Source organism: Rhea pennata, chromosome 5 (genome assembly GCF_028389875.1).
Source record: "Rhea pennata isolate bPtePen1 chromosome 5, bPtePen1.pri, whole genome shotgun sequence".
In the NCBI taxonomy this organism is placed as follows: Eukaryota; Metazoa; Chordata; class Aves; order Rheiformes; family Rheidae; genus Rhea; species Rhea pennata.
Genome location: NC_084667.1, coordinates 41,254,337 through 41,280,667, shown reverse-complemented (window position 1 = coordinate 41,280,667; position 26,331 = coordinate 41,254,337). Strand labels below are relative to the sequence as shown.

The 26,331-nt window shown below is 46.6% G+C and overlaps 2 protein-coding genes and 1 non-coding gene across 5 annotated transcripts; 2 read left to right on the top strand and 1 right to left on the bottom strand.

The window, feature by feature from the left end:
• Positions 1 to 1,103: 1,103 nt before the first annotated feature.
• On the bottom strand, positions 1,104 to 17,035 carry PIDD1 (p53-induced death domain protein 1). 3 transcript variants are annotated; one of them, XM_062576620.1, is made up of 15 exons: positions 16,733 to 17,035; positions 14,531 to 14,944; positions 13,622 to 13,825; positions 12,707 to 12,761; positions 12,305 to 12,506; positions 11,514 to 11,642; positions 11,008 to 11,187; positions 10,270 to 10,417; positions 9,019 to 9,154; positions 8,307 to 8,385; positions 6,704 to 6,827; positions 5,398 to 5,516; positions 4,842 to 4,949; positions 3,712 to 3,917; positions 1,104 to 3,039 (listed from the first exon to the last, which is right to left on the bottom strand). In XM_062576620.1, the coding sequence occupies exons 1-15, from the start codon at positions 16,995 to 16,997 to the stop codon at positions 2,802 to 2,804; spliced, it is 2,607 nt and encodes an 868-aa protein (XP_062432604.1). In that variant the 5' UTR covers positions 16,998 to 17,035; the 3' UTR covers positions 1,104 to 2,801. The 3 variants fall into 3 exon arrangements, with proteins under 3 accessions (XP_062432604.1, XP_062432606.1, XP_062432605.1); XM_062576622.1 differs by lacking the exons at positions 1,104 to 3,039; positions 3,712 to 3,917 and having other exon boundaries at positions 4,849 to 4,949; positions 5,403 to 5,516; positions 8,235 to 8,385; XM_062576621.1 differs by lacking the exons at positions 1,104 to 3,039; positions 3,712 to 3,917; positions 4,842 to 4,949 and adding an exon at positions 4,960 to 5,014 and having other exon boundaries at positions 8,235 to 8,385.
• A 3,155-nt stretch (positions 17,036 to 20,190) lies between these two features.
• RPLP2 (ribosomal protein lateral stalk subunit P2) lies at positions 20,191 to 24,490 on the top strand. Its single transcript, XM_062577917.1, has 5 exons — positions 20,191 to 20,301; positions 20,473 to 20,596; positions 21,971 to 22,019; positions 23,813 to 23,914; positions 24,373 to 24,490. Exons 2-5 carry the CDS (start codon positions 20,474 to 20,476, stop codon positions 24,447 to 24,449), a joined length of 351 nt encoding a protein of 116 aa, XP_062433901.1. The 5' UTR covers positions 20,191 to 20,301; position 20,473; the 3' UTR covers positions 24,450 to 24,490.
• Positions 22,183 to 22,315, top strand: LOC134141720 (small nucleolar RNA SNORA52). Its single transcript, XR_009958703.1, has one exon. It is a non-coding gene; the product is annotated as a small nucleolar RNA SNORA52 (small nucleolar RNA).
• Positions 24,491 to 26,331: the final 1,841 nt, after the last annotated feature.

Here is a 26,331-nt window from a genome sequence, read left to right as displayed (position 1 = left end):
TGGTTCAACCATTGACTGCAACAGTCATCAGGGTTTCCTGGCCATAGCAACACAGACCCACAGGCTTAAGAAGGAGTTACTGCGACTCAAAGAGATTATTGATAAAGATAACACACCTGGAAATAACACACTGTTCATTGACTTTCATCCAGCTCAAATATTTGCTGCTAAGTCAGCTGAAGAAAGAAGCAGTCAGAGGCTTGCTCTGATTTCCCTTCAGCCCCTCCGTACTCTCAGCTGAGTGCTTTATCCGTTATTGCAAGGAGAAAACCAGCTGCCGCTGAGGCCACCCAGCCCACACATTGGCGGTGAAAGACTGGCGATAACAACACTTGTCTGGGGGAGTTACTTAACTTCCCTTGCCCTCTTTAAGTTATTGCACAAATCTTGAAGAACTGTTTTTTGATGATAGTGTCTAGTGTTTGGCATGCGCGTTTCCTATCACCTGGCCTGGTTGTAGCCCATACCCGTAGCAACCTAAACGCCTAAATCTCTCTCCTAGCCTAATCTGTCTACAACCTGGAAGGACTGTAGCTCCACCAAAGCCTGTACAAGTCCAGCCCACCCAAGCCTTACTAGAGCTTATTTCAGCATTGCCTAACTCAGCTGTTGCTGACCACTGCAAACAGAAAGCTCACTGCAGACCAGCCTCATGCAGGCATACCTATGGATGCTACCTTATGCTGCCTATAGGCTCTCTGAGATTGGTTTTGTCAGGCCAAAAGTCCCACTAGAGCCAAATCCAGCTTTGCTGGAGGCCAACCTGACCATCTTGCTGCAACCTGCATGCTGGCTATGTGGCCACCTGGGCTGGCTCTACCTGAGCTTGGTCATAGTCCAGTCAAACCCAAGCCCTCACTGCCATGTTTCCTAGCTTAGCTCCGCTGAAGCACAGCCAAGCTGAGCTACAGTCATATCATTAGCCTAGTTGCACTTTGTGCTGCCGTTTGTAGCAGGGAGTACTCAGACATGCGCTCTTCTGCCCGTTCCCATGGAGAACCGCCAAGCTCACCTGTATTTCTGCTAGCAGATTTAAAGGGACCAGGCTGTGTCTTATACACCTCAAGGTATTCATGGATTAGCAGACTGTGCAGAGCTGTGAAACAGTTAAGTGCTTATTTTATTCCTAGTGAGAGCAACATGCCCAAATGCATCTCTCCAAAACTGGAGCAAAGAACAAGTACCTCATTGGTACACACTGAAATGACAGGCAAGTACATAAGACACAGGCTACCAGGGACTGTTGACTTGAACCTGACATGACACTTGAGGGGCAGCATGGCCTTAAAAAATCAGATCTGAGTCAGTCTGTAGGCCCAAAGCAATAACTCAAGTCTGCAAGTCTTTGCCCAGTGCTCTAGCACCTACCAAGCACTCTGTGGCCTGACAGTTTGCAGTTTCCTTTTTAAAGAAAAGAGGAACAATTTTATGCATCTCTGTTGATAGCACTGTTAGCATTTCTGAAGTAAAGCATCAGGGAAATTGCAGAAGGAGACATTGCACAAAGCAAGTAAAAAGGATGAAAAGAAAAAAGGTGAGGAGGAAGAAAACAAAAGATTTTCTCAAAGCTGCAGTTGCAGGTTGACTTTGGGTGTTATAACCTGGCATTTTCATACAGTATTTCAGTTTTCAGACTGAAATATTTAAATATTACTTGGAGGGTGGGATGTGCTGACTCCAAAGCTGTCTTGAAGGGCTTGCATATACATGAATAACAGTAGTTCCCTAAACAGCTTGCATAAAACTTCCCATTATCACTAGTGTGCCAGTAGATGAGGCCCAGTATGAGATGAGTTACAGAAAGGGAAGGTCACCTCCAGAGACAGTGATTGGGTAGCTAAAAAGTAATAAACAACTACATTCTTATAAAATATTTAGATTGCAAAACTGGAAGGTTGACTCAAGTTCGAGTCTGTCCAGAACATCAAGGTTAAGGATTTTTACTTATTTGTAAATAAAACTGGAACATTGCCAAAGACCACCAGTGTGTAGGTCTCATGTAAAAAGCATGTCAGCTGCAGGGGCCTGTGAGATTTTATTTGCTCCAAAACAGTTTTTGGAGCACAACCAAAAAAAAAGAGAGCAATTTTGCCAGAAATTCTTTTCATCTTTTTGCCCCGACTAATACTTAGGTTTTGTTTTGACATTGAGGGAGCACAAAGAGATTTGGCATAAAATAGAAAAGATTTTCATGGGGAATTTGGAGATTGAAAGGGGAAACATTTTCCACTTCAGTTTTTCTACACAAAAGACTCTAAAGTGCGTGGGCATTTCAGAACTGTGAGCAATACGTAGAATTAGCAGAAACAGCTGAACAGTCTTCACCCCCTCATGGGACTCCATAACATGATTGCACCTCCACTTTCCCACCAAGCCCTGGAGCACAAACAGACCCACTGGCAATGCTCATGCCCTGTGTTTCTAGTAGAAGTAGTAGTTCACAAATAAGTTATACATAAATACATGTGACATGAGTGTTAATTCATTAAAGGCTACTTCAACCACTACTCAACTGACAGACACTTGAGGCTCTGAACCTCTCTGTGTTCCTGAAATCTAAAGCTCAAAGTCAGGAAGTGGAAGTACAGAAAAGGGTCATAAACACACTGTAAACTTTCCAGGATTAGCAGAAGTAACACATGAGCCTAGCCCTAACAGAGTGTGGTAGTCTGCTCACAAGTAAATCGATGTCCACCACCTCAGGAGGATACTGGCCCTTGAGCGGGGAGCAGCCCCCAGGTGTTGTCACTCTGGGCACACAGAGGCACTCCCATAGGAAACTCGGTTGTTTCTGTGAGGTGTTACACCATGGCTATTGCAGAGTCCTCAGTGCTGCTCTCCTGCTCCAAGCCCACGCGGCGGATGGACTCCCTGTATTTCTGCCGTCCCAGCTCAATGATGGTTTCAATCTCATCAGCGATGTCCTGGCGGCCACTCTCCTTCATGGCTGTGATCAACTTGTCCACACAGTCAGGATCCTCAGAGTTTTTCTGAGCCCATGAGAAAAGCATGTCCAGGATCTGTTTATCAAGGTCCTCTCTGAAGAAAGGGAGAAACACAGAAGTAGTCAACACACTCTCCTCACCAGCAATGCAAAGAGGACTCACCTGAGACCAAGCCCATGTCTGGAGCACTGAAGTCATCCAGACACACACAAAGCACACAGTGGGACTGCCTTTTCCCCATTGATGCATTCCAATCTTTTTAGAAAAGTTTTTCATGACAGAAATTTTAAATTAAAGCATTCTGATTTGGAATGTAACTGCAAAGCCCCACAGTTCTCTTCTACCACCTTGGCTTTCTGGTCAGACTACACATCCTATGATGTACCACAATCTCTTCTTAAATAAAGATGATGTTCCGAATCAAAGCCTGGACCATAGTTCACCGTGGGAGATGGAGTCCAGCCAGGAATCCAGATCACAGAACAGAAGAGGAATGTGATACACCTGAACTACAGAGCTCCTCAGGTTTGTTATTTCCAATTTGTTTTTCAAGCAGTATGCTTTATTTTTCAACAGCAAGAGAAAACAATCAGTTTCCCGTGAAAAAGGTAACGTTTTGAGAAGAACTGTTAGTCAACCTGTCTTTTATCCAATTAAACAATTCCAACAGAAAAACTTTCAACCACCCAAGCATGGATTTAAATTACTGCGCTGCAGTTGTATGCTGGGTCAACAGGTTGCTGTCGATCACTGTGTCCCACCTTACCTGTTATTGTATCTGATGCGCTCAATCTGTTGATAGGTCAACCCCAGGTTCAAGCCAATGGTCTGCCAGTTGGCTCCCACACGCCTGGCAATGCTGAGCAGGTTTGCTTGTGTTAGGAAGCCAGTCTCGGCATTTCCCAGGTTCAGAGGAGGGAAAGAGAAGCCATTCAGGGGACCAGGATTCTCACTCCAGCGGGATTTCAATTTCTGTTTCACAGAGAAGAGAGAGATGTAACTTGCTAAATAAATTTCCTTTGAAGAGGACAGTGTCTGGCCATTCAGCCTCCACACTGAAATTTGCTTCCTCATACTGAGGAGAAGGAAGATTTTAATTTGGGGTTGAAGAGTCAGGCTGTAATAAGCAGTGAGCACTCAAACTTGCAACAACTGGCAATGCTCGGTGTCTCTGAAAAATGTCAGTTTATAGTGCTTACAGTCACGGCTCACACTGGAAAATTTCTTTCCTGTCTTTGGAGAGTAATTTTTAATGAACCATTTCCCCTAAACCTATTTGCCTCAGCAGCAAGAGACCACACAGTCTAGATATTGCTAATTGAGGCTGCATGTGTCAGAAAGGAATGGGAGATTATGGCACGTGATTTGAAGGGAAATGTTCAGCCTACAAAGACATTTGCAGGTTTAAGCTTCTCAGAATCAATTGGATTACATAAGAGAAAGTTGCTTTTCTCTCTGTAACACACAACCTGGCTTTTAAAGGCCAGTGGCTCACACCAGAATACTTTCACCCAGTGCCTGCGTTCAAATTCAACTGAAATACCTCATCCTAGACCTTTCTATTTTCCTGCCAGTGTCATCAAAATGACTGAGAAATTTATGTGCAAAACAGAAAGTTCCCTTAATTATAGCCAACTTCCAATTATGTTTCAGTGATTTGTCATCATAATGCTACCCTACAGTTTGTTTACAGAAAACTAATACCCTTCCTGTACATGCACAGAGTTCTTAAAAGGAAGATAAGATGTTTTCCTTTCCTTCATGCAGGTGGGCAGCAATTTCTTGCAGTCATTCATTCCATCTGTTATCATGAAGGAGGAGAAAATTAGCCCAGCAGGAAGGACTAGCTCTTTCCCTATCTAGACTATTTTTTCTTTAGGAGATAGACTAACTTACAGGTAGTTTGATTGGCAGAGTAGCAAGCCAGAGGGAGTCTGGTCCTTTCCTCCTCCTGCTGGCATCTTCAGGGATGCTCTCAGGAACTGCCCCTCGGTAGAAAGAGACCTTTGCGAACAGAGAGCATGCAGTGAGACTCAGATGTGAGTACAGCGGTAGGCCAGCTTTTCATTCTGCAAAAAGATGGATTTGGCATTTCTCACCTATCTTTGGTGCAAAAATACACCCTTCCACTCCCCGCTCAAGTGTGACTGAGAGGGATACTAAGCTTATGCCATAATAGCCAGATTTCCCCCCCCCCCCATTTCTCCTAGTACCCCAAGAGCCAAGCACAGGAATATAAAGCCAGAGAAATATTGTGAGGCGTTGTCATCCCATATCTCCTCTTCCTGCGTATTCAGAGTTCAGTTAGTGAAATGAAAGCCAAGGGAAAGAGAGGAGGAAAAGAGTCATGCACAGTGCTCAGAGACTATGGTAAGAGGCATCATAAAAACAATGATGATGATGATGAAAGGGAAACAAAAAGTCCTTGTGCAGACTGTCATTGGTTGCTCACCTGACCTTTTACAGCTTGGCCTTTCCTGTCTACAGGGGAGGTGACGTAGATTTCTTTCATGTTCTTCAAATGTGAGTAAAAAATGAATGAAAGACGTCCATCCACACAGTCAGGGCGATCTGTGTCAGAGAAGTAGCATCAATTCAACTTGTGCAGAAAAGTGTGCACCTTTTAAAGCCTGGACAACAGCCCATCATCCACAGGAAGCCTCCAGGCTACAATCTACTCTAGTAGATTTCTAGTCAGACCCGAAAGAATTTTAATTCCCCTTTCCTCCTTGGGTGACACAGGAAAGCAGGTCCAGCAGATGAAGAAGGAGAATGGCCACAAGGTGGAGATCAAGTTCAAGCAGGGAAGGAAAGACAAAGGAAGCAAGGCAAGGCAAGGCCAGAATCAGCTGCAATATTATTACTCTGTAATACACAAAAATAGGTCATCTAGCTCTTCACCATTTTCATAGGGTGTGAGGAAACAGGAACAGAGCTAAAGAGAAAAAATATAAACAGGTATAGCATTCATACATGAAACTGTCTCAAGACGAAGTCAGAGTCCAGCCTAAATCTGGGTAAAGGAACAGATTACTGGCTCATCAAGTCAATTGCAAATTCACTGCACTTTATTATTCTTGATAGAGTTGCTCTTAATTTACCCATTGAAACTGAGCTGTATATTCAGGTTTTGCAGAAGATGCCTCAGTTTGCAGCTGTAATAGGTCCAGACACTGGGGCATAAAGCACCATCTTGGCTTTTGGTCCTGCTCCCTCTTTCTGTGTCTTCTAAAAACTCCATTAGGGAAAAGGATTAAAAAGGTTATGAAAAGAGAAAGATAGTAGATATGCATGGAATTTGGTAATGGGATTTCTCTGCTCTGAATCATTTCAGAATCTCTTCTCCAGAGAGGTATCTTTACGTATGTTTCCCCAGAAATGGACAACATGAATTAGATCCCTGCGGACATTGAAGTGCAGTGCCTGAGATGCCTGGAAAAGGGCATAAGTGGCTGCAAGAGCAGATCAGTCACAAAATAAATGCACTTGTATAGAGCCTTTTGCAGGCTACAGCAGCACGAGAGGAAATGAAAGTCTACAAACAGCACTTCCACAGAGAAAGGTAGACATGCAAATTGGATGACCAGAGGATGTGACACGCTCAGTGTTCACAGTCTGGCTGTTGTGAGCAAAAGGCAAGCGGCATGCTGGAGGTGAGGGAGAAAGCAACGGAGGAGTACAGTCCCCAGCAGGGACAGGCTTGGGGCTAGGGAAGAAGGAGAGGGGTAAGATCAGAAAGGAGCCCAGTACTACCATACCCATATCAATGCTGATGCCTCGCTCAAAAGCAGCGAAGAACTGCTCTCCCTCAAACATCTCCACCATGTCAGATGGTTCAGGTCCTCGGTAGCGGTCCTGCAGCTTCTTCAGCACTGGGTCAACCTGATGAGGGTGAAAACATAAGAGCCCCCTGTTTGGTCTGAAGCACATAATATCTGTCCCAGGCCCATGTCCCCAAGCCCATAATGTTCTTCTCATTCACTTTCAAATGGGAAATTTTATTTTCTGTGGAAAGGAAAAGTAAATGAACAACCACCCACCCACTCCTATCCCAGGCACATTCACTACAGAGGAAGAAGCAGTGCTGTGAGTCTTTTGGCTTCCACATTTCTGTTCTCAAATAAAAAGCAGAAAAATCCAATTTGTGGATTAACAAAGCTAGGCCATCCCAAAGCTGCCACTAGAAGGTATTATCAGCTTCACTGTCTTTTTAACAAATCAGTGACCTTCAAAGGCAGGGAGTTACTTGTTCCCTTTCCCTCCTAGTAGTCTGCAAAACCCACAATGGCACACAGCTGAGGACACCAGAAGGCTCATTTTGGCATATCAGCATGTAGTATCTCAACACTGTGAGCCCTGTGGTCCCAGAGGCAGTGCAAGAGTCAGACTAGAGTTGTGGTGTCTATCCTTCTTCATATTTATAGCAGTAAACCCTATCTCCAATCTCACTGGCAGGAAAACAGCACCCTGATTGCACTGCGAGAGCTGTTGCTGTACCCTCTAGACACAGAATTTGAGTCCAAGATCCAAGAGATGAAGACTCCTTATAGACAGGTTTTCGCCATGTGTCATTTCAAAGGGGGAGAACAAATAAAGACAAGAGGGAGCAATCAGGCCAGAGGATTAAGCAAAGAACTGGATATGTGGCCCAGCTCCAGCAGTTTGATGAATGAACCCTTGCCTCACTCAGCAGCGCTGCCTGTCAGGGTATATGCTCTCCAAACAGAGAATTACATTTACTTTCCAAACACCTAAAGCAACGCTGCTAAAGGCCAATAACCATAGGGCAGAGGGAGTAGAGGAGCTGCCTGAGTGCTTCCCACCTCCTTCAGTACAAAGTCAGACATGTTAGCTCAAAATGCCCTCCCTGAGAGCATTAGCTAAGCTGGCATTGTGCTGAAGCAGATTGACAAGATCGTTTCCACTCATGCTATGAGCCAATAGCAAACGTGTTAACATTAGTATCCTTTACTAAAGTTTAAGCCAGCACATTTTGCCTCATATTTGCTGCAGGCTACCAGCATGCACCTGGACAGTAACTGTGGCCCAGCTGAGCTTAGCAGCCCAGTCCCTGGGGTTCACGGGGCAGTAAATCACTGCACTGCATCCACTCCTTCTACTTTGCTTTCTGGTGAGTTGGCATCACAGTACCAACATAGTGTGGCAACAATGTACCCCAGCCACGACCCCAAGGCAGTGAGCAGGACTATCTGGTGCCCTGCTGTCCTTATATCCCACAAAGAAAGGCCCCAGGAGCTCAGGAGCAAGGCAATGCACCCTAGACCAGACCTTGTGCTTGGGCACACACTGAAGCAGGACTTGCTCAGGGTCTTTCTTCCTCTGCAGAGCAATGAAGTTCACCTGGTACATACGCAGCCGCTCGTAGACTTTCTTGGCAATGCCTCCAATGTAGGTCTTCGTGGTGTACCACAGCCAGTACCTAGCAGACAAAGCGGTTAAGAAGAAGGAAAGATCCTGGAGAAGCCAAGGTCACACACATAGATCACCCACTGTCCAGGTCTTCAGTGACCCGCTCTTCAGTCCTTTGGGGAACAGACAAAACTGGGTGTTGAAAGAGCTTGTGTTTCTCAAGCAACACTTCAGGCACCATCTTATCTTTTTATCCTGGCTGATAGAATGAGAGGCAGGTACTCAGATTCAGAATAGGGGAGAAAACTTAAAGAGAGGGAGGGTCAAGACCAAGGAGGAAGAGGAGGAGAACTCCGAGCTGAGAGGAGAATGGCCTGACACCTTGTGGCTGAAGAGCCATGGATTCGTCATGGGAAGGCACTAGGCGGCCTACTAGCAAATACCCTGCTAGCAAATTTGTCTGGACTTCTCTGCACTGAAAGGCAAGGTGAAGGGCCAGGAGCACTCTGAGGAGAGCAGAACCACAAGCTTTTCTCCAGTAGAGCTGTACAATAGGGTAAAAAATGATGGGTAAAGAGAAAGTTTTAATCTGGGCTTGAACTCCAAAGGAAAAATTGAATAGGCAGGATTAATGGCATAACGCCTGTCTAGAGGACAGAAAAAGCAAGATAAAGAAACATCCTATTTCTTCCTCAAGACTTACCAGGAGAAGTGGGTGACTTCAAACATTGCATAAAGATGGGTGAATTCCAGCACCACCTGACCAGTAATGTCATCCCAGGTTTGGCCCTGCAGGTCGCCATGGAGAAGGTGCAGCCTGGACCGATCCAAGTTTAACCCTAAAGACAAAAATCAAGAAATGCAGTGTACAGCAAAAGCCTTTAGTATGAGGTGAATATGGGCATCTTCCATCTACCCTTGATTCATGGCTTTACAAACCCAGCCATGGTCTGGGATGATTCACTTTTTTAAATGTGCCAAATTAAGTGTCATGTCCTTCTCTTTGGCATCCAGGACAGCATTTTGGCCAAAGAAGAGAAGCAGTAAAAGGATCAGGTTGCCCCAGAGCTTCCAGGATACTCTGGCAGAATATGCAGTTTTAAACTGATAAGTGTGCTGATCTCCACCAACACAGATTCATTGTGCAATCCCCATCACCAGTACCTACAGGTGTTAACGAAGTTCTGTCTCTTTCTAAATGTACAGCCCACAGACTTTTCAGTCTCAATGCACTCCAGCCATACAAATGCTAGGTAGTCTTACAAAGAGGGCCAGACCAACACTGAAAAAGATTTTACTTCCTCATGAGAAAGCCAGAAGAGGCTAAAGAAACCAGAAATCAGTAGATGCAGGGTTCTCTGCAGGCAGACAGAGGAATCTCTGACAAGTCAGTTACTGAACTGAGGCAGTTTATAGCACAGTATTCAGAGCACTGACTGTTTAGTATACAGTGCTACAGTATTAACTGCAGCAGCTGATTCAGGAACAGGAAGTGAGAGAGAAGACAGACCCCTGGAGGTAGCATCTTCCTTGTCTGCTTCAAGCTATCCTATTCCCAGTGATGAATCACAGCCCTTTTACAATACATCTTGCAGGAGTGCCTCTCCAACCCATCCCACCAAACCCAGCTGGCTAAATGCAAATGTGGGTTGGCAGGGAAACCCATTCGCCAGGGCCATTCTCCCAGCTGCTCCTGCTGGCTTACTGTGACTCGCTTCTCTTCCCCTGCAGGACCAGACGCTCAGCACTGGTTTTCTACAAGATCTGAACTACCTCCGCTCCCACCACTCTACACTAGCACCCACCAAGCGGATGTGCCTCACCACAATGCTGTTCCTGCAGGCAAAGCAACAAGCTTTATTATTAATGGGAAAAGCAACTAAGATGTCCAGCTTGCCACTGGTGGTTTTCCACACATGGAGTTTCTCTTCGCCAATTTTGGGAATAAACTAACCTGTGACCCCAAGTGGAAGGGGTAGCTGAATTCTCACTGGCCTGAGAAAATCCACTGGGCAATCCTGAGAGAGGCAGAGCAGGGGACTGGCTCTGCAACCCGCATCGGCTGTGACTTCCTCTATCTCTTCCGCAGAGACTGGCAGCACCTGGATGTGGAACGTAGCACAGTGAGCTGAGCAGTTGGGCACCCACGTCCCTTTGTCACCTGTGCAGACCTCCAACACCCAGCAGGCAAATGCTCTGCTCCGCTCAGGGTGCTGTGGGAAAAGGAAGCCCAGTGGCTGGGCCAAACTCTGCTCTAACACTGGCGCCAACCTGGCAAGCAGGGGCAGACCAAGGTATTGCGACAGCATTTAGCAGTCTGCCTGCTGTATAGCACAATTAGTTGCAGTGGGGCTCCTCTGGAGTTAGATTCACACAATCAAATCTCACTTGCTGACCTGTTCTGTCAGGCTCATTATATTTTGTGATGAAACAAGAGGCAAAAGCTTCTTTATGTCCCGTTCACAGCAGCTGATCTGCCAGAGGGAGTGCTGGCAGAGCTGTGAGGAGATCCTCTCTCCGTTTTGCAGGGAGAGAAGCAAAGGCAGGAGGAGATCTGAGATGGGTCAGCCCATGACGCATCCATGTCAGACCCAAACTAGCCTAGGGCAGTCAGTTCAGCTTCTGATCTCATACTCAGCATGGGTCAGCAGTCACACCATGGCTCACTATTTATTTTTCTAAGCACATATACCTGCAGTTTGACACTGCGAGTCTCTTCGGTGGCTCCAGGAGGGAAGATCACTTTGATGTTTGGATCCACACTAGAAAAAAGCAATGTCCCCTCTGCTGGCACTTTGCATTCATTCTCTACAAGCCGAGACACAACTAGGAACCAGGAGAAATGAAGGACACTACAACATGCCACAAGCTTCTGTAACAGAAGACAAGGAAGAACAGAAAACGTGCAGGCATATAATGTAACACAAGAACAGCAGGAAAAAAAGAGGCAGTAAAACCCCAGCAGATCAAAGTGTTCAATACTAGAACAGGCATGGAGCATGGCATGCTTTAACTCACCAACTTTAGGGGATATGCCTCCAATAAGGCATTAACCTAGAGCCAAAATCCTCTCCATTTTATACCAGCTGGACACAACAGCACTGCTCACAAGATACTTCCCAAAATGTTTCACACAGCCTTACATTCAGGCAATACTAAAGAGGGGAACAGGAACAATATGTGTCACTACCTGCTTACCTTTGATTTTCTCTTCTGCTCCACTTTTGTTCTTAGATCACTCCAGCTCTGCCCGTTAAAGGTCCGAACTACCACCTCACGCTGGTGAAGGGTTTGAGGAGAGGCATACGGCATCCAGATCTCCACCTCCTGGCAATGCAGCAGGAACAAAAAGGCATTCCCATAAGACAGAAAGGACAAAAACAAGCCTAGCCCTGCTCTGTGGCCTCCTGCGCAGATGAGATGGGGAGGCAAAGTGTGGCCTGTATGCCAGGAGTCAGGGAGAAGATAGGCATCTGCTCTCTCCTGCAGCCTCGAGGGAGGTGATAGAAGATGTTGAGCACACAGTGTATTCTAACTGCAGAGAAAGTTCAGCAGTTTGTGGGCAGAAAGGGCAAAATTGCTCTCTGCGTGGCAGGGCCAGTGGTGTAAGTATGCAGGAGTCTGAATTAAAACCACTCAATCAGTCTTTCAGGGAAAGATGTGACTCATTCTCCTTGCAGGCTAAAGTCAAATGAAGGAATAGCACCTCTCTTCCAGCAGAGGAGGAGAGCTATAAGAGAGGAAGTTTACAGCTCAGCTCAAGCAGAAGCACTGGAGAAAGGAAAGGAGGCAGGCCAGCACCATGCTAGGGAAGCTGGCTGTGTCCTTTCTGTGTCTTTGCAGTGGGGCTTTTTTGACAGCAGTCATACAGCTACTTAAAAACAGCTGTGACAGGTGTAGCTGGCATCCATGATCCCAAAGGACTCAGCCATGCTGCTGGGCTGAGGCAGAGGCCACTGGCTCAGCGGGTGGCCTGCATGTGCCCTCACCTGCTGGAATTCAACCCCGTGAGGCCGCAGCTCCAGGACCATGCTCAGCAGGATGTCGTGATGCCGCAGCTTCACCCACTGGGGGTCTGGTGCAAGGGTGCGGAAGTGAATGCGCAGAGGGTCAGAGGCAGCCCCCGGAGGAAAGTAGAAATGGATGCCACAGGCCAGGAGTACTTTGCAGCCTTCAGATGTCACGGTAAAGCTTCCAGAAGAAATACATGAATGTATGACACCATGCAATGACTTCAGTGCTCCAAAAATCAACAGAAGAAATCTTCCACTTGTCTGAATGGCCTACTTAGGCCAAAAATTCTCTGTGTACATTTGCATTATCTACCAGACAATCTTGTCTGGGACCTTGTAACACTACTATAACATGAGTTCTTAAAAGCAGAGGCATACCTGTCCTCTTCTGATGCAAGGAACAGTCTTTGTAGTCTTCTGGCACTGGATTCATCTATAGCAGTAAGAAGGGTTGGGTAGTAGAAGGAGACAGGGGTTAGTCAGATCAGGGTAGGCAAGAAAGGCTAAACTGGCATTCTGGTTTTGGTTTAATTCTAATTTGACAGAAGTCACTAAGGAAACCATGCTCACACTCCAGGGGGTTTCAGATCAAAGAGCAGGAGGAGAACGGGAAGAAGCCTAGGAGTCCCCAGATGCACTGGAAATGCTGATGTCTCCCTCAGGAAATTTCAGGAGCAGAGGGAGTTAGAGAAGGTCCCCATTCACCAGCCCCACAGCTCCCAGGGTCTGGACTTAGTGCCTGGGGCCGCTCTTGGGAATCAGTGCTCACCCTTGCAAATGTGAGCACCTATGGGAAACCCTGCTCAGATTCCTTCTGCTTCATCACCATCGCCCCAGCGAACGAGCTGCCCTCCTGCAGCTGGGGCAAGGGCAAAGCCAGGGTAATCGCGCTGCTGGCTCGCCTCCTATTGCCGGGTGTGATACTAGCATGAGCCTCAGGGTGAGGCAGTGAGCCCAAAAACTGGTACCCACTTCTTCTGAAAACGCTGGACCCCTTTAAGGGCCCTTTCTGTTTTCTGTGAATCCCATTTGCACCTCTATTTCTCTAAGAGCAGGCCAAGCAAGTCCACTTCCAAGCACTCCTGAGCCTTTTAGAACTGGCTGAGCTCATAAAACCAGAAGCTCCAGAATTGGCATTGTTGCATCCTTACAACCTAATAATTATGCCAGACAAATAAATACTGATCTAATTCCCCCTTGCTTCTGCTTTCTAACCCAAATCTATTCACATCATGCTGGGCAGAGCAAGGGAGCAGCTGGGCAGGACTGACACAAGACAAACCGTGCAATTACCAGCTTGCGGGGAGGGCTCGGTTTCTCCTAAGGGGTTGCCACGGAGGTGCACGAACGGCAAGGTCTGGATCTCGGGGGGGACGGCTCGGAGGCAGTTGTTCTGCAGATCGAGTCTGGACAAGTTGGGCAGGCTGGCGAGCGATGCGGGGACCGTCACCAGGAGATTGCTGTGGAGAAGCAGCCGCCGCAGAGACTTCAAATTGGCTGCAAATTAGAACAAGATGTGACTCCCTGTCCGTGTCATTAATTATATTGCATATCAGCTCCAATCCCCCCCCACCCTGCTCTCCTCATCACACTCCTGCTGTTGAGCGCTAGATCTTCACTCCCATAGCACATGCACCATAAGGGAAAGGCTCAAGTTCTCTACATGTTTATTTCATAAAATAAAAGAGGGGCAGTGAATTAGCTGAGAGGCACTGTAGCATTTTTTGTCTTTTGCTTTACAATATCCAGCTATGAGATGCTTCCAAAATACAACACCATTAGTGAAAACCTCTGTGTACAAAATCATATAGGATCCAAGAGCCAGCAAAGCTGTGGAAACCAGGGCAGCAAAAGTCAGGGCCTAGCTCCTTGGACTGGTCCATATCTGACAACCATGATTTCAAGCACAGATTTCCATCCATCCCATTAAGCCCCAGCTCTTTTTTTTCCAGTGCTAGATGCTATCCAAAACCAGCCAGGCCAGTCCCTCAGCTTATGAAAACTGGATTGAAATCTCAGGAGTCCTGCTGATCACAGAGAACATGGTCCAGAGATTCCTTAATGCTAAAGGGACTGACTGAACCAAGCATGTTTCTTCCAGATATCCCTCCCATTTTGGCTCTAGCGTAATAGACAATTCCTGCTGACAATTCTATGGAGACAGAAATTGAGGGTCTTCTTTTCCACATGGCAAATATTTACCTAAAGAGTCTGGGATGCTTGATAATTGATTCCCAGAGAGATCCAGTTCTGCACAGTTGTGCAGATTCCCAACTTCATTAGGGAGGTATTCCAAAGCATTTTCTGAGAGATCCAGGTCCTGCAGCGCTACCAGCTCCCCAATGCTCTGTGGTAAGTCCTTCAGCTGGTTTTTCATAGCAGAGAAGAAAGTTAGCTTGCTCAGAGAGCCAAAGTCCTCTGGCAGTGCCACCAGGCTGTTGTGGCTCACTAGGAGCACACGGAGGCTGGGGAGGTGGGAGATGCAGCTGGGCAAGGTGGAGAGGCGATTGAAGCTGAGATCCAGGTGAGTGAGACACCTCAGGTTCCCAAAGTCTGGCGGCAAGCTTGTCAGGGAACCAGGCTGACAGGAGCCAAACTCATCCCGGGCATGGCCACCTGAGTGGGAAGGAAGCAGAGGGAGAGGTCACTGTGCTGAAGGGATACCTCACCAGCCTCACACCAAGCTCCTTTCTGAAGCCATAGCACAGAGGCTCAGAAGATGGAAAGTTACTGATCGCTATGAGGAACGCTGATGACAAAGTACGCGTGGATATGTGTTTGTTTCTGCTCCTTTCCTCAGTTCCCCATCTGTGAAAGGGGTATAACAGTGAAGACCTGCTATGAAATCAAGAGCTGCCAGTAGGCTAAGAGAGCTCACCTAAATGCATCGGGAGTCAAAGCTCAAAAACAGTCAGGCTACTCCACACGTTACCACCACTCAGCAGGGCAGTCCATACCCCTCCAAGCCTCCCATCCTCCTTCCCTATCTCTTACCAGCCCCACCGGACAAGAAACAACAGTTCTGGGGGTCGGGGGCACTCCTCACCCTCCAGGCTCTGCCCAGGCACTGAAGGATTAACCACCCTGAGGACTGGGACCTGCAGGAGAGGGGAAAGATCCTGGGCACCCTCCCCCCAGCCTTACTCCATCCTCGGGGGGAAGCAGGCACGAGGAAAGTGGTGAAAATGTGGCCCAAAGGCAGGTAGTTCAGCAGCAGGCTAGATGGACGGGGCAGAGAGGGAGGGGTATGACCCCCCATCCCGGCTTGTCAAACTCCAACTGGAGGAGGGTTGCACCCAAGAAAAAGAAGTTGGGCAAGCAAACGCAAACTTCTGCTGTGCTCCATTTCCTCACCACGTCCTCCTGCCCTTCCACTGCAGTCCATTTGTAAAAGCTTACAGCCAGAGGGTATCAAAAATATTTATGCTGCATAACAGTAAAAAATGTAAATAATAAAACTGCACCTTGTACATAAGAAAATCTTAGTGAACTACTTTATTCCACTTCAGGATGCTCAAGGTATATGTACGTCTCACAAAACAAGTCTGGTAAAAGGAAGTACTGTTATCACCACTTTATTGAAGGGGGAAAAGGCAAACAAAATGATTTGCACAAGATTTTATCAGAAATCTGTGGCAGTCTTTCAAGTTTTCAGCTCAAATGCCGAAGCTTGGCCACAAAACCACTCTTTTGTCTCACATGTTTTAAATTCTACCTCCCAAAGACCAAAAGATTCAGTTTGTTACAAAAAGCCTAACATTTGTTGAGATCCTCCTACAATAAAGAGATGAGAAAGTCAAAGAAGGATATAATATTTATATGTGACAGTTATTACAGCATTCCAAATTACAGGCACATCCTGAGTCATACTTTTTGATAAAATGTTCTTCTGGTTGATCTTGAATGCTGCTAAACTTATCCTTGCTGACATTAAGCAAGGATCGAGCTAGGATTTATTCAGAGCAACCTGCAGCAAAAAGAGCTCATTATGTTTCCAAAAATAAAAGAGGGAACATTTACCAAAAGATCTATCCTCTGTCAGTCCTCCTCTCTATACATAACTGTGCAAAAAAAGCTCTCCTTCCAGAGGACTGGTAAAGTCGCAGTGTCAGTCTAACCAGACTCCACAAATTGATCCCCAGGTAGCTGCAAAGACAAAGGGGGGAAATAGCAGTCTAGAAGCTGCACCTTGCTGAAACCTGCAGGCAGCTTTGAGCAAGGCTAAGAGCCAAAGCTCTAGGAAGGGGCACTAGTACAAAAAAACCCAAAAAAACAAAAAAACACTAAAAACAAAAACACAAAAAAATATGCAAAGGCAGTTCGTCCTACAGATGTGGAGAGAAGACTAAAAATAAATTAAAGCTGAGCCTAGGGAAGTGAATGGTGATGGGGTCAGGAATTTACCTTTGAGCACCAGGGATTTCAGGCTCTCCAGACGAGGGAGGATGCCCAGCGTGGCGCCAAGGAGGTGATCGTTGCTGCTGAGCCGGATGAACTCCACCTGGGCCAGGTGTCCCCGGTGCCTCTCAAACAGCTGGAGGAAGCGGCAGCAGCCGTCAGGATAAACATCCAGATTCAGCCTGTTGTCCGCCAAGCAGGCGCTGACGAGCGTGGGAGCCCCCGAAGCGCCCTCCTCGCACTCGTCCCTGAGCCCCGGCAGCTCTGCCATCTTCCGCGTCTCGTCCACGGGGCCAGGACATGCTCTGACTTGCCAGGCAGGGAGGCACCGGCGGCACGGCGAGGCAGCTGGGACCAGGAGCGAGGACGGCTCTGAAAGGGAGCACAAGCACATGGTGAAGGCCTCTCGCACAAGCCCAGAAGGGCTGCAAACAGCTTATAATCACAGAAACAGGGTATAAGGGATTACACACGTGTAACTGAGAGCTTTATGGGCAGAGGGCATGGAAATGAAGTGCAGGAGACACCACAGAGGCATATTTCCCTCCTCAGGAAAAAAATGCATTTTCCTACACTTCAAGGAGTGAAGTAGCTATCCAACATCAAAATAAACAGCAAGATTAACTTGAAAAGACATAATCACTAATGCCAATGCCTTACACAGAAGTTTTAACTGGCAGATTTCAAAGTGCCTTAACAAGATGGTCAGAAGGTTCATCAGGGAAACAGGGAAAGTGGGGCAGAGAGAGCTGAGCCGGGCGCAGAGCCCAGGGTCCTTGCAGGCGGCGATGGGCCTCGAGCGCTGCCGGTTGTGCAACCGGGCGCCCAGGGAATAAACACGAGTGCAGCTGGAAGTGAGTAAAGGGCAGTGGGGCAAACAGGGCAGTGACGGGGAGCGGGGTTATCGAAGGGACGTCTGGGGCACAGGAGCACCGCACTGTGTGGTGCGACTCGCGCTCTTACAGGTTTGCCTCCACGGGGATGCTGGAACCCAGCGAGCATGATGCGAAGCCACAGCAGATCAGTGACCAGCTCTTCCTTGTTTTCACCCCATGCAGCACCCTTCGTGGACAAGGACAAGGGCGAAAAGCAGGCATCGCATAGTGTGTGCTAAGGAGGACTCAGTGTTCAAGGAGCAAAGATATGCAATTCGAACAAATTAATTACTCCACTAACTTCTTACTGTGAAGAAGCCTCCATCCACCCAGGACTTCTGAAATCAGCCACTATTGTTGTGACACATCGGTAACATAAAAACAAGCACAGATACAACTTCTTTCTTGTACCAGGGGTTACATACTTCTAGGTCTCCCATTTCATGTTATTTCCACTTAACTTCTTTTATCTTTTTTAACTCCTCCTGAGCTTAGCAATTAAAGAAGCTTATCACGTGATTTTCAGGTTTGTGTATAACACCCTGCCTTGGACTGAATAGCTGAATAAAAGTTTCTTTTGATTGAGTGATGTAAAACTGTAGAAACTTTTAACAACTTTAACATCCAAGGCCAGCAAAAGCAATACCCTGAAGAGCACCACTTTTAACTATTAAGCTGCAGGACCTGGTAGCATGGATGCTTCTCTGCCATAGTCTAGAAGGAGACATCACACAAAAAACCCTGTAAGATCAGAAGCCTTACTGACGTGTAAGGAGTGGAAGAAAGGGTAAACGGAAAGTACTGCTTTAGTCAAAGGTAAGTATTTCTCACAAAAATGCTGTATAGAGGCACACACACGTGCACACACATGCAGGCAGGCGTACATGTGTACAAACACACGGGCACATGCACACAGGCGCACCCCAGGCCGTCCTCACCTGCCCTGCTGCCACCTCCCGCAGCCCCATGTCCCCGTCACCCCACACTCGCAGGGCGCCCAAGCTGGGACACAGCCCCCGGGTCACACACACCGTGCCCCACGGAGCATGGCCACGCTCATCTCACCCCCAGCCCCCGTGGCACACACCAGCTTCGTCCAGAAAGCCCTGCCGCTGCGCTCGGTCGGGCTCAGCTTGGCCGGCCACTTCCTGCAAAGTTTGCAGCGAGCTCCGCGCTGCCGGGGGCGGGCGGCGCTGGAGGAGGTGCCGGATGCAGCAGGCCGAGGGGCAGGCGGCTCTGGGGAGCCAGGCCAAAGCGTCCGGCCCTGCTACCAGTAATGCCCGTGCTGCTCCCCCGCAGGGGTGGCTGGGGCCAGATGCACGCTTAGTCTGGAGGGAGGGAGAGGCGAGGGCAGCTCCTGGTATTGCTCTAACTTCCTGCAAATTCAGAGAGAAGAAACAAACAGCAGCAGGGGCTGCAAGCCCCGAAATGTGCAGGATGGGGGGCTGCAGAGCTGGGGCGTGCCCCTGCAGGGGGGCCCTCGCAGGGAGGGCTGTGCCACATCTCACCACTATGCACACGGGGAGCCTGCCTGCCTTCATTTTTTTCATTGCAAGAGATTTAGTTCAGCTTAACACTGCCTCAGGGCAAGATCCCCCAGCATGTATGTTGCTCTTCGTTCTGTTAAGAAGGCGCAATGTCTGATTTTCCATCATGACAGGCTTCTGCGGTGTGGCAGACAGTGGCTCCATGCTGTGGCCCAGCAGTCCTGCTGTGCAACGCCACCTGAGAAGCGTGAGGTCCCATGTTTCAGCACCACCTCTTGCTCAAAGCTGCATAGAAGCTGTGCAGCACCCAGAGGGAAATTTCTCTTCCTACAGGGAGAAAAAAAAGCTAATTGTCTGTGGCTGTGCTTTTTAATTTACCAGTGTGCTTCCCTGAAACACACTTCCCAAGTTACAAAACTAGGAGGCTGGCTGTTTATTGTCGGCACCCAAATTCCCAGAGGTGAAAAGTGAAAAGTGCTCTTATTTCTGTGTGGCGTTTCTACACCCCCTCCAGGCCAGGAACAGCCCAGGCTTCATGACAACAGTCCACCACAGTGATGCAGCTTTATTTGGGTCTAGTGGATTCTGACACAATAAGAGTCTCCAAACTCCCTTTTCATTTTTTATTCGTTTCCCTAACACAGCGAAGAAGGAATCAAATCAAATGATGAAGGCAATTGTCGTTAGAGCGAATCCAGGCTGGCTCAACACCTGACCTTGCTCGCTTGGCTCCTAACTCCGGGAGCAGCTTCGGGCTGGGCTTTTCCCTTCCTTGGATGCCTCTTTGCTAACAGGACACCACTGTACGGGACAGACTCTGTATTTTCAAGGAGGCAGCGCAAATCCAGGCCTAGCACGGAGCAACTACCGAGACCTGCGCTCATAACGCTGTGCGTGGGAGGGGCTCTAACGAAACAGGAGCTCTAGTCACGCGAGGAGCAGCCCACACAGCCGCGCTACCCCGCCCACTTCCGCCGTAACGGAAATCAACGGCCCGCCGCCGCCACCACCAACCCCCGCGCGGCCGCCGCCAGCCCGCGGCCCCCCATTGGCTGCGCTGCTCGCCGCCGGCGCGGCCCAATGGCAGCGCGCGTTGTTGAGGGGTGACGGGAAGAAGGCCCTGCCGAGGCGCCGCCCTTTCCCTTTCGTCGCCGGGCTGCTGTTGCGGGTGCACGTTGCAGGCCTCTCTGCCGCGCCGCCCCCCTCCCTACGAGTAAGCGCGCGGCGGCCCCTTCTCCCGCGGGAATGGTGGCTCCTGGCTGAGCCGCGCCCGCCCGGGACGGTCCGCGGGGCTCGGGCGGGACCATTGCGGGGCGGGGGGAGGGGGGCCGGCGGCGGCGGCCATGCGGCGGCGCGGCGCTGAGGCGGCCGTTGTCTCTTGCAGGATGCGTTACGTCGCGGCCTACCTGCTCGCCGTGCTCGGCGGCAACGAGTCCCCCACGTCCAAGGACCTGAAGAAGATCCTGGACAGCGTCGGCATTGAGACGGACGACGAGCGCGTGAACAAGGTGGCGCGAGGCCTGGGGGGTTTGCTTCAGAGCTAGCGCTTCCACAGGACGAATACTCAGCGGTGTGCTGTCCCTTCTCATACTGCATAAAGCCCTTTCCCCTTCCGAGGGAGCATACCTCAGCTATAATTTAGACAAAAATAAGGCGTGCAATAATAACATGCAAAAGAAAAATGGAAACCAGTGCTGAAATGGTTACATAGAAAAATAGGTTTTTTAAGAAAAATGAAGAGTTTTTTAGCTGGAATGCTTCTTTTCATGTATGAACTTCCAATTCTTTAGGGGACAGAATAAACATATTAATGGCCATGGGAAAAAGAATAAAAGATTGTCTGCTGCCTACCACTTACCTGTCATTTACGGTCACTTTGTCAGTCAGATGTCATGTTTTTACTGTAGGCCCAATCAAATATTGGTCGACTCAGCTGACAGAACCCTTGTAGTGCTTGGGAGGTAGCTCCAAACTCACATTCAAACTGCAGGTCTTTCAGCTTCGGCTTGTTTAATACTTTCATGAATTATTACTTTCTCTGATTCTCCAATATCCAGAAAGTCCCACTGGAATTTGTTTTGATCACGGTTATTCATCCTTTTTTATTTTTACTGGCTGGAGTTTATGCTAGTCTAAATCTACACCTTCCAAATTAAGGAAACACCCAGACATGGTGTTTAACAGGCTACATGCTCTGTGTGAGCAGGAGATGTTTCTTCAAAATGTCTTGATTAGTCTTACTTAATTTGTTCATTTCTTTTGGCTTTGATGACTCTGCAGTGTTCAGTACTGACACCTGATAGCAGGAACTCACTTGTAAGATCTGTGATGTACCTTTTTTCTTTTTAGTTGTTTGCTTTTGCAATTTTTGTTTTCCTTGTCCCGGGCTACATGATAGCAATGATAGTAAAATAGAAGTCAGGATTCTCTGTTCTGGTGAAAGGATATAGTCACCAGCTTGGCTTTAACATTTGGTAGCACTAAGAACAGGACCCTGTGGTTTTTGGTTTGGGGCCCAGTGCTTCAGAGCCTCCCAATGGAAGTTAAGCAAGATATGTTGTCAGTCCCTCAGTGACTAACAAACCATTAGTGGGGTTTCCCAGTTGGTTCCAGAAGGTCTGTGTATCCTGCTTTCTGTAACCTCCATGGATTCATTATGAATTTCTTGTAACAGATTTCATGAGAAATTTTTCACAGAAAAGCACAAAAGACCTAGCTCTGGAGCTTTTATTCAATGTTCTGTCCCTTCCACTGAGAAATAAGGGATGTCAGAGCTGTGCAGGCAGTGGGATGGAGGCATTGCACACAATTACTAATTCTTGTTAAATGTAGCTTATACTCTTATTTTGAGACTATTAACATTTTGCATTTAATTCATACAGGTTATTAGTGAGCTGAATGGAAAAAACATCGAGGATGTCATTGCTCAGGGTAAGTGCAGTCTCAGAGTGTCATGGGTAATTGCCTTTACCAATTTGGTAACTTAGGCTCAAGAACACAGAATTACTGTCAACTCCTTGGTTATTCATCAGTTCAGTCCTTCTGCTGAGGACTTTCGTGCTGGAGGTCTGCACAAATGACTGTGAAATCCAGCAGGTCCATTCTAATTCCCTGCAGGTCAGTGCCAGTACCTGCTGGGTTTCGCTTGTGGACCACATTAAACTGGGAGACTTCAAAATATATGAGCTTACTGGTGGTCTGCTCATAATACAGTTTTCTGGACATCTTGATTAGAGAAAGAATTAGTTTACCTTTGCTACTCCAGGAATTTCTTTGGATTTACCCACTTGTGCATACTGATTGAGTAAAATAGGAAGAGGAGACTGTTGAATGTAAATAGAAGTGACAGTACTTGTTAAGGGCACAGTTACCCCCAAATGCAATTAATACAAGCCTCCAAAACACTAGAGCTGCCTCAGTCTGGCCATTCCTTTTCTCTGAGATAGGGCTCTTTGAAGTAGTAACTCGTATAAGAAGCTTGTGCTTTTACCTGCTGGAACTATTAAAATTACTTCTTTGGGTTACAGTACTGAAATAATGTAGAGCTGAGCTAGTGCAAAAGTCTGGGATTAAATAATCTCTATTTTGCAGATACTTAGGCACAAGGGAACTTTTAAGCATATGATTTGGGCTATATTTGCTTAAAAGTTGCCAGGATTTTGCCTGTTACTGTTGGTAAGAGCAGTAACTGGGTGTTTCTATCAGTGTGGTCTGAAGACTTAAGAGAGCCATTATGCGTGTGTTTGTAACACACATAAGCCATCTCTTTGTGTAATACTTGATCTTAGAATAAATAGTTTCCTAGAACACATTTACAGGCATATGAAACATGTTTGTTTACTCTACTAGTTTATTAGACCTTGAAATAACAAAGAATTATTTAGAAACTGATTCCCAGAAATTGTAATACAGGCAAATGTATTGCGTATGCAACCTCTGAATGCCAAGGGAGCCTTGGTATGTGAAAGGCAGATGCCAGAGAACTGTCTGAGTTTCCAAAGACAAGAATAAATCAGAAGTGAGTTTGCTAGTCTGATGGGATATGCAGTAATAGTTTGTAGGGTGTTGGAGTGTCTGATCAGAATACTGTATTCTTTGCCACAAATACAGCTTTTTTTTCCCCTCTCTCCTTAGTCATGCCCTTAACATTCTCTATACCTTAAAAAAAAAAAAAAGAGGGGGGGGGAAAGCCAAGACTGCACATACTTACTTTGAGGTATATTAAAGTTACCTACTCCTGCAATCATATGTTGTATTCAGGATTTGAAACATAGTAGCCAATAAATAGACACAGCTCAACAGAAATCACCTAGAAAGAGCTTCTCAGGTGTAAAATTTGCTGATGTGTTTACTGCTATTTTTATAGGGTCATTTTGGAAAAAAAAATGTAGGGATTTTTTGTACAAAGGAAACTTGTTAATATAGTGTCAGTATTCTCCAGATAAGCTTTCGATGTGAATAAGCATTTGTGAATCTTAAACTCCAGGCCCTTTCAGTAGAAGGGTTTATACTTCTTTATGATGGATAATGGCGATTCCTTAGTGACTATGCAGTCTGAGTCTTAGAACCCAAGTTTTCCACACTTTCATTTCTCCTCCTTTTCACCCTGCTTGTGTTCCCGATCAAGTAGATACAAAACCTGGTTTGCATGTTGCCATACCTGTAGCATCATTAAACATACTGGAGTGAGCATTTAACTACTGTTCATCCTCTGCCTTGTTCAGGTAACGGAAAACTTGCCAGCATGCCCGTGGGAGGAGCTGTGGCTGTCTCTGCTGGTGGGGGCTCGGCTGCCCCTGCTGGTGGCGGTGCTGCCCCTGCTGCAGGTGAGAGGGGGTGTCTGGTTAGTGTGCTGAGTCGAGGAGAGACACATTGTCACAGGACAGCTCAACTGAAATGTCAGTCTCTTTCCAGTTTGACAGTTGATTGTGTGACTAAAATGTGAATTGAACAATTACTTTTTATGGGCATTTACAAGCATTTTGTTCTTTAGTCACCATTTCATAAGTTTGTTCTGGTTTAGAGCTGAGAATCAAAATGAACTTTACTATGTAAAGCGCATCTCTTCAGTAGTAATATCTGTGTCCATTCAGTCTTTATATTGGCTATTGAAAGGGAATGAATGGCTGTGAAGATGATGAAGATGAATGGTGGAGGTTGTTCTCTGCTTTCATGTTATTGGTATTTTAACAAAGCATAAACTTCTTTCCTGAAAAGCTGTGGTGCAAAAAAAGTTCAGTATATACTGACTATGAGCTTGTTTTTTTTTTTTTCCTCCTTTCAGCTGAGGAGAAGAAAGAAGAGAAGAAAGAAGAATCTGAAGAATCTGATGATGACATGGGATTTGGCCTATTTGATTAATTATTTGTTAGAGAAATATTATTAAATTTGTTGTTTTAAAAGGTTTCTGTGTCTTTATTGTAACTATACAATGCTGCTGGATCTAGACAGCTTTCTTAAAATAGCTCTGGCAAAGCTTTGGTTTTTAGCTCTGTCTAAAATAGTTGTGTTAATTTTATGACTAAATGAGGCCATGAAAAGCACTTAAGTATTGCTAAGTTTGTGTGAACCTGAATGCTTGCTTTTAGACTCCTATTTACTAAATGGTACATGGAAGTTAGGTTTACCCAAATTCACCCTCTTCACACTTTCGACATCATAGTTATTCAGGAAAGAATCCTACCTATTCAGCCATAAAAAGCCTGATCATATATATATATGTGTGTATATATATGTATATTTTTTAACTCCATCTGATCAGTTCCAAAACAGAAATGGATAACAAATCCAGATTAGTCTACAAATGCTGTAATTTCAGGGAGTTCTAATAACTCTTGCCTGTAACTATTTAAAAACCCACTGATTTCATTGCTGCTTCATATACCAAGATTTAGGAACAGCACTAATGTTTGAGTATCCTTGGATTTCATGTTATGGCCATGTGCTCAACATAATGCAGTACTGTTGTTGAAGGCTCTATCTGCCTGCAGGTTCTGCTCTTTAGGGTCTTTGAACCAAGAGATGCTGAGATCAATGCAAAGGTGCTCTTAATACTGAATTTCTGTTCTGGGGATAATTTAGGGGGGAAAAAATGAAAATATTTTCAGGAACGGACTTCGGTGGTGTGCCCAGAACAATGCATCAACTTGAGAAGATACTTTGCTTTTGTAAATGGTTTTCTGCTAGGAGCTGCTCCCAGGGACTTCTACAGGCTTTTTTGGCTGTCACTGCTAATAGATAATGTGCAGATAGACACATGGTGGTCTCTGGTGCCAAGTTTTCTACAGGCAGTGGCAACAGAGGGCCTGGAGCAGTCTGCTTGATGAAGTTTTACCAACATAGGTACATTGTTACAGTGTATGGCTGATACTGCTATGCAGGCCATGTGTCATTGAACATGGTGAACCTGTCTGAAGAATGTAGATGGGTGAAATCCAAGTAGGAAAAACAGTATTTTCTCTCCCTGTGGCATACTGGAGAAAACGCGCATCACTCAGCAGCAGCCAAGACAGAGGGGCTGGATGAAACTTCCATTCTCAGACCTCGTGACGGCTGTGATTCAAGCAACTACCCCTTTCTGCCTTCTGTGTGTTGCAAGAAACAACAGGCTACAGGAAGTAGCACCAAAGCTTTCATCTACCTCAGCTCTTAAGTCTTTGCTGAGGTAATCTTCATAGCTGTAATGAAAACACATTTACTCCAATTCTCTATCAGAATTGTAATGGCTGTGATTTGATACTGAAAAGGGTGCAGGTATACCTGTGTTTCAGTCCTTGCCGATTTCCCCATTTCAGCTACCTGAAAAAGAGGTTTCTGGGTCTGGTTTCACTGAGAGGTAGCCCCCAACCTGCAATATTGCCTTGCTTTGGCTGATACAAGGGCAAAGTCAGTGTTTTCACAGGGAGGAACTGTGCCCCATCACTGTGCTCAGCTGGGCCTTTTCTGTGCCCAAAGGATTTCAGTTTCAATGGCACTGAGCTATTCCATGAGTTTTGTTGTGCCCAGACCTGGAGGATGAGACTGAAACCTGTGCTGTCAGCTATGCCCTAGGAGAAAAGAGCAACTAGAGGACTAAAATGATTCTCTTGGACTCCAGCTACATCTAGACTGACTTCTCTCTCTTGATCATACTTTTTCTATCTCTCCTTATGACTAATGAGGCTTTGAGTTATAGATCCAATCTCATAGTGTGCATCCTCCTAGCAAATGCAGATTTTCTCCTGAAAGCACATCATTTTGATGA